General features: G+C 37.4%; 1 protein-coding gene across 1 annotated transcript; it reads left to right on the top strand.

Moving 5' to 3' along the window:
• Positions 1-894: 894 nt before the first annotated feature.
• Positions 895-5243, top strand: LOC146379569 (uncharacterized). Its single transcript, XM_084940857.1, has 4 exons — positions 895-1743; positions 2904-2999; positions 3829-4071; positions 4478-5243. The coding sequence occupies exons 2-4, from the start codon at positions 2954-2956 to the stop codon at positions 4519-4521; spliced, it is 333 nt and encodes a 110-aa protein (XP_084796983.1). The 5' UTR covers positions 895-1743; positions 2904-2953; the 3' UTR covers positions 4522-5243.
• The last annotated feature ends 7172 nt before the right edge of the window (positions 5244-12415 follow it).

Raw genomic sequence — 12415 nt, 5'->3', positions numbered from 1 at the left:
AAATCATTATATAGAGACCTTTACCTCACTGGGAGTGGCTGTGCATCAGGAGGCAGACCAGGAAGTCTTCTAACCGGAAGGTTGGTGGTTTGATCCCTGGTTGCTCCAGTCTGCATGCCAAATATCCTTGGGCAAGATACTAACTGCAGGAATGTTAGAAAGCACTTGAGCATAGAAAAAAGTGTCCAATCAGTTTCATCCTGTTTTTGTTTAACAAAATAATTCTTAGTTGGTGGCTTCTTTCAAATACAGGTCGGTTTAACCTCTCTGCACTTGTTTCTTCTTTCATTTGCTAAACAAGCCCATTTGTTACATTTGTTTGTGAAGTTCTGCACTGATATTTGGATGAATGGTGTTTACACTCAAACAAAAAATGTAAGAAATTACTTTTCTGGTCATTTCATTTATTTGTTTGTTTAGTTTCTTGGCTCTTGGGTGATATGGATCACGGAGCCTGTTAGAGTTTCTTGTCCACCTACTTGTTCACCAAGTCCTTTGGGCTTTTGAGCATCCAAACTTTCAGTCAACAATGAGCTGAAATGAATATCCACTGCTCACTTTAAAGACTTGAAAATACAAAGAAGCCTCATGTGTGAATATCATTCTGGAAACACACACCAATTTCTTTTTCTTTTTTCTTTTCTCTCTTTTTCCTCGACTGTTTTGTTAAAGAACAAAAACAAGAGGCCTCGGAAAAAGTCAAACCCAGTTTATCCCTGCAGCAAATCACTTCTGTGGCTCACAGTGAGATGCAGAAACCATTTATAAATTCTACTTGCGGTGCATTAAAGCACTTAATGGTTTGTCTTGCTAGCACGCTTGCGCTGCTTAAACCCAATCCAATAATAGCAGATGACATACAACTGAGAAGAGAGCACAGATCTGCTGAGGAAGCTCTTGGCTCATGTAGCCGAGCAGCATTTAAAACTAGATTTCCTTTTTTCCTCTTTCCCTTTTCCCCATTTAAAAAAACATATCTTGCTCTGACACACTGGGCTCAGGTGTTGCCAGTATCACCGGTACCTGCAGATGAGAAGGAAAGCAGGGCATAGTGGGCCATCACATCTCCCCATCTGCATTGTGCCTTCAGAGATGCTCCTCTGCATACAACACCAACAAGAAGAACTGACTCTCACTGCATATTTCCTCCTTTTTAGACCGTTTACTACAAAGCCTAAAGTTTTCAGTAGCCATGCTACATTGAAAGTCACTTAAATTGCATTTCTAGCTCATTCTGATCCCCAATTTGCTTGCTTAACTTTTCAAAAGTTTCCAAGAAAACTGGAAATTCAAGAATATCAAAAATCTCAAGAGTACACTTGACATATTGCTCTCTAGAATGTAGTAAACTTTTAAAGTTCACACATGATCATCAAAAGTGGGCCTTTTTCACCGGCTCAGAAAAAGTGAAACTCTCCCATCGCTGCATTTGTTTTGCATTTGTTGTACAGTTGCTAGTCACTGTGGGGGGAAAAAAACACTGGCAGCTTTGACTCTTTCACGCCAAATTGTGTTAAGGACATGCTGCTGTGCTATAGTGACGGTGTGTTTTCAGAAACAGTCGGCTGGACAGCTCGCCAAGCTGAGCAAACAGGAGGCAGTGACCATGATTTACCCGGCTCTGTAGCCTCTGTATTTAGTCTTTCCAGCCACCACTGCTAGCAAGTGCCTCAAAGATAAGGTGAGAAGAAGCAAGTAAAAACAACGCAAAGACCTCGTATGTGACGTGCTGAACATTTTCAGGTAAGTGTAACTCTGTAGAAACGGTTGCTATGGCTCCCTCTTTTTTTGCAAGTTTTCCTCAAAAATACATAGTAAAGCAGATACAACACGAGGCGAAATCGAGGGAAAAGTTAATGATTATCGAGTACTAATAGGAAAATTGTATGGAAACTATCAATACCAGATTAATTTGTAACATGATTATGTAATTCCGTTCTTGCCTGTGAGAGAAAAAAAGGAATTCGGCCACAACAGGTGCCTTTCAGATGACCTTCCCTTCTCTTAAAGATAGCCTGTTTTTGATGTTACCACTTGCTTTATTACATTATAGATTATCTGACATCCTCACAACTACTTTCTATAAAGGGCTTGGCTGCATTCATGCCACATATTATTCACTTTTCTGACGGTTTAAGACACTCAGGTGAAGTTAAAAACACAGACAGGACTAAAACGTCATAAGCTGGGCTATACTGCTTTGCCTGCCCACACTCCTAGCACCTTAGCTTTACTATCACACAGGAAGAAGTACTTCCTTATGCAGGTCCATGCACTAAGCGCACACCAATTACATCTCCTTGGAAAGTATTGATAATCCTGTACATGTTGCAACACTATCCTCCAGACTGACCTCTGGTAACATGCTATTATATGTGGGAGGGCTGGAAATGACTGGGTGGGTGATAACAGGGTCATAAAAGTAGCTGTCTGAATATATCCGATGGGAGGCAGAAGGGAAGCAAGGCATCAGTGACATCCTCTCAGGTGAGTAAGTCAGTTTTTCTCTTGAGGTTTTCTTAAATCTTTTGGATTCATTCATAGACTGCTGTGGCATCGGGGTAAATACTCTTATTACCTTTGATGTGACCACGAATACTCGCTTGAGAGTTTTTGTGTTTTTTATAACTGTATTTACAAATCAGTGATTTCTTGGTGATATCGAGCCATGAAATGTAAATTCATTTAGGCTCAACTGGCATTTATTTAAAAAGATATTTTTTTTATTATTTTTGCCTTGTATAATACATTATACCCACATATTACTGATGACTGAGTTTGATTGAAGTTACTCTTATCTGTCTCACATGATAAATTCAGGATTCATGATTTTCTGTCTGCAAGTGAGAGATTTTAGAGAAATTAATCACCGTCATGTTTGTGCTTTTGTGTTTTTCATGCAGCTTTTGACCTGAGGAGTCTCTTTGACTACGTCAATTTATTTCAAAGCACAATGAAGCTGAGTCTTGTTCTACCGGCTTTTTGCCTTCTTACCACAGGTAAAAAAAATTACAATACATAAACCTTTAAAAATGATCCTTTTAGAAAAGGGAAGACAAAAGCTTTTTTTAAAGAGAGTGTGAAGAGAATAACTAAAGATTATTAATTAACTGTTATTCACACACAAAGCATCACAACAAGATTATCTTAAAAACATCTCTGGCCACTTTGCCCTCAAATGGAAGCTGACTGAAATATTCGGCATATATACATCAAATAACTTTGTTTAATTCATAATTTATGATTTTTTTTTTTAAAGTTGAAAAAGTTTTTATGGTTAATTTCGGCCACATCTATATCTAGACTGACCTTTCATTTTTTGTGTGAAGGATGATCTGTTTCATGGTGTTAGCATAGAATCTAATCATAGTCGTAGCGTACCATCGTAGCGAATTTTAATGGTGGTGGACCAAAGTTAAAGCATTTCCCGGTAATCAAAGGGAAGGTTGATGGGAGGCCATGTAGACAGAGTAGGAAATGTTGAAATTCTTGAAAGGGTTAGGCCTTCGGGGGGTGGGGAGGGGGGTTCAATAGCGTCATTAGAGCAAAGGTTGAGTTTATTATCTATGACATTCTCCCATTAAGAATGCAAAGCTGAACTCCATTATCTTGATACTGGATAATAAATGTCAACGGCTGAAAACTGAAATCTTTAATCTGGAAACATTTTTAATAAATTTTAGAAAATTTTTTGTTTAAAAAAAAAACATGTTTTAAGTCAGAAGTTGTGACTAGTTTCTGTGAGCATCACAGGAACAGAGGTTTGTTAACCTTTTGAGAAACCTTTGTATGATCTTGCCTTTTAACCCTTTTTGATCTTCCTGTCAGTATTTCTGTGTGGAGGACAGAACATGTCATCAACTAGCATCGCGCCAGAAACCACTGCCTCAACTAACGTACCCAACATGACCACAGACGGCGCATCCAACACCACCATTATCCCCACCATTATAACTAATTCTACTGAATCAGTTCCTACAACTGAGATTGTTAAGGAATCCAATTCAGGGCTTTCACCGGGCGCTATAGCGGGCATCACCATCGGCTCCATTGCCGGTGTGGGAGCAGTTGGTCAGTACTACACACGAGCATGAATTTACCATCATTTCTGCTTCCTCAATCACATATCATCTGTTATTCATTAACCAGGATGGCATTGGGGATGAGCCATAGCAACCGAGAATATTATTTACAGATACAGGAGCCTATTGGCAAGGAAATATGCAAATATAGAAGGAAATAAGTTGTGAAAATTATGAAAATGTATTAGTGATAGTTGTAAAGGATTACAATATTCTTAGGAAAGAAATTGGTTCTCTAAGATAAATGACGTGATAGAAAATAATAATTGAGACTTTTGTTACAGTGTTTCACAATTTTGAGTATTTAATCAGTAATTTCTCGACTAGTCTTGGACTCATATTTGTTTTTGCAAGACATTAATAAATGAATAACAGTTAATCCATTTTTATTGCAGGTGGTGGTATCTTTGGTATATTGAAGTACACAGGGAAGATCTAAGACCAGCTGTTGGACAATAAGGATCGAAGTGGATGTAGATCGTCAGATGAAACATGTCCTATCCTGAGATCAGACTTAATCCTGACCATGCTGAGTGGATAGAGTAAGGCTTAAATGTCTGAATGGCTCAAGAAGGAATAAACTGATATATGTATAGTATATGTATATTCAAGATTATGATCTCATGGGCCAAGAGGAAGACATAATAATGTCTGTTTCACCACTTTGCTATTTTGATTGCTTGACTGATGGCCAGAAAATAATCCTTAGCTGATCAAAACATTTACATAATAGTATGAAATGTATTTATATTTTATCTGATATGTTTATCTTATTGACAGATACTACTCATCTAGTGGGTTAAATGTATTTAATTTTATGAGTTAATCTTCCTAATGTCCTTTACATTTGATGTTTTGTTTCAGTATAAAGGGTAGACTGTTTAACTATAAAAAAGGTTTTTTGTATAGAAACAAGAATACATAAGCTTTTGTGTTCATTTATAAAGGTAAAAAATCTTTGTAAGTGAATACCGATATTTCCTTTAAGCTAAATAATTTAATTTTATTGATAACATTTTCTTAAGATTAATTTGGCATTTTGCTCAAATACTGTAATTTCCTAGTGAAAAGCTTTGCAATCACTATGTTGTAAATAAATAAATAAATATAAAAATATAATCTGCTTTCTATAGCTGTCAAATAAAAGAGTTGCTTGAGCCATCTAGGCTATTGATTTATACACATACTTCCTTTAGTAGCTGAGTTATTTGCTTAATTTATGAGTTTATGACTTTTCCACCCATCTTAGGCTTGGTGCTTCAGTTTATGGTACAATGATGGTTAGGATTGAGAACAACAGTCTATCAGTGAAAACAGATTGAGAAAATAATGTTTTGTTTGGGACTAGCTAAGATTTTTTGCAAGCTTTCAAACACCTAGTGTTTCCTCAATAATCTGGGTCTTGCATTGTTTGGTTTTATGCAGTTTTGTCTTTGAGACACTTGCCCAGCTCATGCTAGCTTGATGAAAAAGAATTTAATCTTTGACAAATAACAAATACAGTCAAACACAAAAAACAATGAAACTGACATGAAATATATAACGTTCTAGTGTTAGCTAGCTAGCTAGTGTTAGCTAGTGACCAGCAAATGTAGAACTTTTTTGTGTATAATCTACAAGAAGAAAAGAAAACTAAAAGTAATCAAACTGTACTTGAAGTAAATCCAAAATGCCAACTATGACAATTATGTGCCCAAAACTTTGGTGTAAAACGGTTGATGCCATACCCATGGTTATGGTAGGGTGACCAACTGTCCTCTTTTCCCTGGACATGTCCACTTTTCACGTTCTGTCCGGGCCATCTGGGAGGATTTTTGAGATCGATGAAAATGTCCGGGTTTTTCTATAGGCCTACCCATATGTGTGACGTCATCCCGAGCTGCTGCTTCGTGAGTGGTTGTTCTGTGCTCACAGACGGGACAGACAGCGCGCTGCTGTGCGCCTGATGATGTTTAAAAGATGCCAAAGCGCAAGTGAAGCATTTCAGATCAACTGCAAAAGAAATTTCCTCGTAAAGTCCCAGTACTGGTAAAAAAAAAAAAAAAATTATACAGATGAGGCCTTATTTCTGTACCATTATTTAATTTGAGGTGTTTTTAAGTTAATTTTTAGCACTTGTTTACTTGAAAAAGCCCATATGACATTTTTTATTTCAACATTCATTAACCGCACAGAGAAGACATTGTTTAAATATGTTAACATTTTCTTTAAGCAAACAGTATCATTAAAGTTCTTCATGACTGGGCCAAGTGTCCTCTTTTTTGGAAATCAAAATATGGTCACCCTAGGTCACCCTAAGGAAGATAGTCAGTGGGTACTGTTAATACCAGTACTTTCTCAGATAAACATTAGCAAAAAGGCTGGAAACGGGTGAAATACAGCCTAGAAAATTATGCAATTAAATTGGTGCTGTCAGCGTTAATCTCGTTAAAATGAAGTTAACGGCATAACCACATTAACGCGGCAAATCTCAGTTAGCGAGTTAATGCGGATCGCCCCGTACGTGGGGCTGCACGGCGTTAGCTTGTTAACGCGTTAGCGCCGTGCAGTCCCACGTTAACCGTTAACGTCATTTTAAAAAAATTAACGCTGACAGCACTACATTAAGTGAAATATTCTGTTTATTTAATCTACACAAACACTAATTTAAAAAAAGACTTTTTGAATAAAACAGGTTTTTAACATGTTTGAATATTTTGCTAGTTCCCTACAGTCAACTGAGAACATAAAAACTAACTCAGCAGATTTTATTTTATTTACTTAACATTTATTTAACCAGGATACTGTCCTGGATAAGATAGATAGCAGTACAAACTATGATGGTCGCACACACTAGGAATACAAATGCACGCACAAATAGACACATCAATCCTCATGTGAAATAGCCCAGTAAAATACAGGAATGACATCACTGTCTGTCTGAGGCTAACAAACAGGGAAGGCAAAAGTTAAGTTACTACCACCAGGTCATTTAAAATCACCTTAAATTAATTTGGTTTAATTTAGTGGTGTACAAGAGATAAATAAGTTGGTGAGTTATGTCAGGCTTAAAGTCACCATGATAACTTCTGCTGAAAACAAAACTGGAGCAGGTTATGTTCAGAGTTTTAGTTTAAAATCATCTGGAGGAGCCACTTTTTACCAGTTCATCATTTTACAGCAGGTTTTAAGTGTGACCCACATCCTCTGCAGGGTGACTATATTTCATGTGTGCAAGTTATTAACCCTACCTGTTGGACTGCAACTTTTAATGTTTCAGTGTATCCAGTGTAAAGTTTTAGAGCTCTAATGTGAACCGTACATCACTTCAAAAATAAGCAGCAGCACTGAGTGCTCATTCGGCAATAAAAGTAATTTCAATTAGAATGTTTATTTTACTGCTCTATGTGCCAGATTAACGATTTTGTGGAGCATTACCCCTGCAGTTTTTTTTGTGTGTTCTAGTTTACAATCATATTTTTATATTCCTTATAGATATTTTATCACTACCGTTATCAGATAATGTCTCTGAATTGGACTGGGTGTCACTCATAGGGATCATTTTGCGAGGAAGAAGAGTCACATAAAAAAAAACCACACGAGTGTGTACACAGCCTGAAACAGATTAAAAGGGAATGTTAATAACGACTACCATCGCTGTGCCCATTATCTCAGGCTGGGGTTTTTAGGCCAGCTAACAAAAGAAAGCCAAGCAATATTTAACTGTTTCTAGTATTCCTCTCGGCTCCCTAAGATTTAAGCAAATCTGCTTTTTCCAAATTCAGCACCAACTTTCAGGACAGTGAGGTACTATTCAAGCAAGAATAGTTGCCTTTAGCTAGTCTCAAAAGACAGAGAGGACGAGAGTACAAAGTAAAAACACAGTTATTTTATTCACCAACTGCTAAATGTTTAATGCAGCAAAGGGAGAGTCATCATTTACAGCTGCTCAGTATTTTTATTGAGATCTTGACTCAGCCTCAGAGTCATGGACTGTAGTGATACAGTTTCAGCTTTAAAAAGTCAACATGATAATCCTCTTTGCTAGATTTACTCATTTTACCTCTGCGCACCAAGTGCAGATCGCCCATATCACAGCTTATATTCAGCTACGGATATGTTCTGGTAAAACCAAACTGGAGATCGTTCCACGTTTCAACATAAAGTTAGTAGAACTTTAACTAGCACTGGGGTCAGATAGTGCTCCTCCTACCACTTTGAACACTTAATGTGAAGTTAATATTCAACATTCAAAGGGTTATTTATTGTTAAAGAATTACTTACAATAAGGTCATTATAAACATTACTTATAAGCTGACCTCAAAGTAGACACTGATGAAAGCTGCTTAATCTAAAGCAATGGTCTTGATATAAGTTGAGGTGACCGGTGGGCCAAACTCCCACAGTGTGAGGTCTGCATTGTAAAGTGGACTTTAGCCCAGGTGACAGCTTCATCATTTTATGGTATGCTCATTTGCTATGGAAGTGTCAACACTGGGAGTGCTTGGTAACAACATCTAAAACAACACTTCTCCCCATGCAGGCAAATAGCTGTTAATACCCTGAGCTGTGTGATCAGCCCATATGGTGAGCATGGGCGCCAAAGGAACTGCGTGTGCATGGGGGAGGGGAGTGTGTGTGCCTGTGTGTGTATGAAAGTGGAAAGGACATTTTTTACTGACTATGGGCTTATATAATGTTGTGTTATATTATGGGCTCGTTTTTCTGACAAGCAGTTATAAATAACTAAACAACCAAAGAAAATCATCATTCCCACAGATGTCACTGGCATATCATCAAGTAGATCTGTAAGGGTTGATTTATGATTATTTATTTTTCTCGTTTTGATCCTCCATCTAAACCAGGGTTGCAAACATATGGCCTGGGGCAGCCAAAACTGGCCTGTGAAAGGGTCCAGTTTGGTCCAGTGGTTGGCTTTGGAAAATGTGAAAACTGCAAATGAGGAGGGAATAAATTATGGACTTTAAACAGTGTTTTCTGCAGTTCTACAAAAACATGATCCATAGTAGTAATAGATATACAGTAAATGACAGAAATAGAGATGTTTTTCTTGTTATTATTCCATTAAAATAGTAACAGAAAATATCCTGTTTTTTCATCTTGCTAATATCAGGCTAGCAGTACGCTACAGTACCAGCAGAGGGAGATCTTTTATTTCAAGCCGACATGAAAATGATAAAAGGATCAAAGAACAGCCTTTAAAGAGACATTAATAACACATTTACATGTAAATACGTATTAGCCCCCTAACTTAACCGTTTCTGGCATCGAAGGACCCTGGAATGTACTTCATACCTTCCTTGGTCACTGTTGACTTCTTGGCTTTAAATACTGTATATTATCTCCCACTGCTGATACTACAGCATCTGCATGTGTGTCCATTTCACTCTTTGGAGAGATCAGTGTGTCTATTAGACATTTTGCCGTGATATCGATATCAATAACTGGGGAGATTGTACCAGATACAGAAGAAATAAGCAAGCGTCCAGCAAACAACACACCAAATCCTAATCGCTGTTCCTTTCATTCATATCCCAGATGAGCCCCCACATTTGTTACCAGTCCCCAAACTCACACCTCTAGACCTCTTCGTGGGGATGTGACAGAATCTCCAACTGACAATGAGCCCCGACATTTTTCTTAATTTCTATTGTCTAATTTTGGTGAACTTGTGTGAATTGTATACTCAGATTCCTTGTGGCACCTGGTGTGGTCTTCTGCTGCTTTTTCTCTGGTAATAACAAGACATTTAAGAGAACTGAGAACTGCTGCTGACTGGATATTTTGTATATATTTTTTTCAAAAATCATCTTTCTTCACTATTCTGATGCTCAATTTGAACTTCAGGCCATCGTGACCATGTCTTTATTCCTAAATGCATGGAGTGGCTTGCACAGCTGATTAGATATTTGCGATAATGAGCAACTAAACAGTTTTACATGGTCATGAGTGTACTTCTGTGTTGTTTTGAAAATTCATAAGAAATATCAGGGATCCGATGTCCATTTGAGGTTTTTAATTGGGCAGTAGTTGCATATGGGTCTACCATACTTAATCTCAAAGGGGACTGAATATTGCCCACAATGTAAGAAGAGTTTGGCGCGCCTTATCTAAAGCCTCAACATGCATTTTAGATACAACCCAAACTAGTCTGCTCATAGATTCTTCATCATTAATTAACATTTACACATCAGATAAATCTATTTTTATTAACAGGTTATGTATCACCGTTCTTCAATATTGTTAGTTTAGACTTTACCCAGATGTTTTAGACCCATATCAAACACCTCTTTTATTTTTAAAGAATTTAAAAAGGCTTCAGTTTAATCACATAGACAGGAATCATCATCAAGGGTTTGATCAAAAACAATCAGCATGAAACATTTACTCTCATTTCACCATGAAGCTCATTTTTTCTCATGCACTACAAATCAGGAGTATCCCTGTCCTTAACAGTGAAGCACTTTCACCCTTTCATAAAAGCCCAAACTAGCTCAAAGCACTACCTGAAACAATCAGCAGGACAAAGTTGAAAAGGCTTAATGATCATAACGATCAGTGAATGAATAATTTTCATTAAATGGACCACATCCAATTTATAACAAGCTGATAAATACCAGTCCCCATGTACCCACAGCTCTTGTCTTCAAGGCTAACGAGGCACTGATCCCTCTGACCGTGTGTGCTAAAACTCAGTTTGTGTTGCAGTGGTGATAACACTTAGGCCTGCTCTGATAACTTTATCTTTGCTCCTCACAAACTGGCCCAGTCACAAACAGATCATCTGTCCCAGCCCCTGAAACCTAATCACACGCACGCTCACTCACTCACACACACACACACACACACACACACACACACACACACACACACACACACACACAGCTTTTCCTTCAGGCGTTAACCTGCTCAGTGGCTCAAGGATAAGAGTTTAAGTCAAAGTGGGGGAGAAAAGAAGAGAGGATGGTGGAGGTGAATACAGCAAAGGTTCCCATCCCGGTTAGACCGATGTGTTAGTTTGATTATATATTAAAAATAAAAATTACATATTTAATAATATTAAATATTTTCCTTTTTTCACGAAAAGTATTGTTCCCATTAAACAGAATAGATTAATTGCTTCACAGCAGAGACAGTATCTGCTGAAGGTTTGAGAATTGCTTCAGAGGTTCCTGGATAAACTTCTTTCTAGTGATCAATGAATGTTGCACGACTGCGCAGAGCTCCCTCTAGTGGGGGAAGACCTACATGATGAATGTGGCTTTAATGTGGGTGAAAATGGTCATTCACCCTGCAGTTTTAAGCCTCTAATTGATATTTAACACAGAGGAATTTTTTTGGGTAAATTACTAATATTACTTAAAATCTTATAAAGTTGGTGGTAAATAGAAGGATGTTGTGTTTTTACACTACTAGCACACTCAGAAAAGTAGGTCATCTTGCTTTATGAAGCTGCAATTCCTTACATAATCTAATCTAATCTAATCTGGGACTCTCCGCCGTTTGACCTTAGAACTGAAAAAGCTTCTCGGATTAGAGGTGAAACGTCTTCAAACAACTTAAAGAAGTCCAGACGCTTTCCTTCACAGACAATCTAATCTGTCCTACAAGCAATACAACTTAGAGCTGCACCATTAAGCATCATTTATATATCTAAGAAATGAAATGAGCCAGAATGGTAGGAAACTGTGTCACGATTAACTCTGAAAAACATCAATATCTCCAATCTTCGTCAGTTTCAGGGTTTTTTTGAGGTGTGCCACAGTAGTACGAGAAAGGTTAAAAACATGAAGAAAACTTAAGGCAAATGAATATGATTCTTTACTATTTTAGGGAAATTAAAGAAACAATACTTTGCAGACTCTGTTTTATTGTGTTTGTTTAAATGAAATGCAGTTTGATTCTTTTTTTATTGTTTAAAAAAATGCATTGAAGTAATTTTTCTGCCATGTTTGGCATCTGAAGCAGGCAAAAAAGAGGACATTAAAGGGAAAATCTTACTTATTTTCCTCTGGACGTTCTGTTTGATTGTTTTAGTAAGATTTACCTGAGTTTTGGAACTCAGCTGCAGAAATAAACCCCTTCTTTTGATTACAGTGGAAGTAAATGCCTCTTACCTTGTGGTGCTCAAAGGTAATAACATTTATTTCCAGAAATCATGACCCAGTTGTTGAAAGAGAAAATTCAAAGGTTCTCCACTCTTACATCAAAACACTTTCATCAAGGTTTGAGGATCTCTTTAAGTGACTGGGTAAAATGTATGTTTTGGCGAGCTTTGAGCATCACAGTGTAAGTGCCATCTGTCATTATAATCAGGGGAATGCAGCATTTCT

The sequence above is a fragment of the Perissodus microlepis genome, chromosome 10 (assembly GCF_051167445.1).
Source record: "Perissodus microlepis isolate ML-2025 ecotype Zambia chromosome 10, ASM5116744v1, whole genome shotgun sequence".
NCBI lineage: Eukaryota > Metazoa > Chordata > Actinopteri > Cichliformes > Cichlidae > Perissodus > Perissodus microlepis.
This window is presented reverse-complemented; position numbering and strand designations above follow the sequence as displayed.

Bases quoted from the DNA above. Each gene is read 5' to 3' on its own strand.
- LOC146379569 (XM_084940857.1), top strand. From the start codon at position 2,954: ATGAAGCTGAGTCTTGTTCTACCGGCTTTTTGCCTTCTTACCACAG. The intron at 3,000-3,828 runs GTAAAAAAAATT...TCTTCCTGTCAG, and splicing joins TTTTTGCCTTCTTACCACAG to TATTTCTGTGTGGAGGACAG. The intron at 4,072-4,477 runs GTCAGTACTACA...TTTTTATTGCAG, and splicing joins TGCCGGTGTGGGAGCAGTTG to GTGGTGGTATCTTTGGTATA.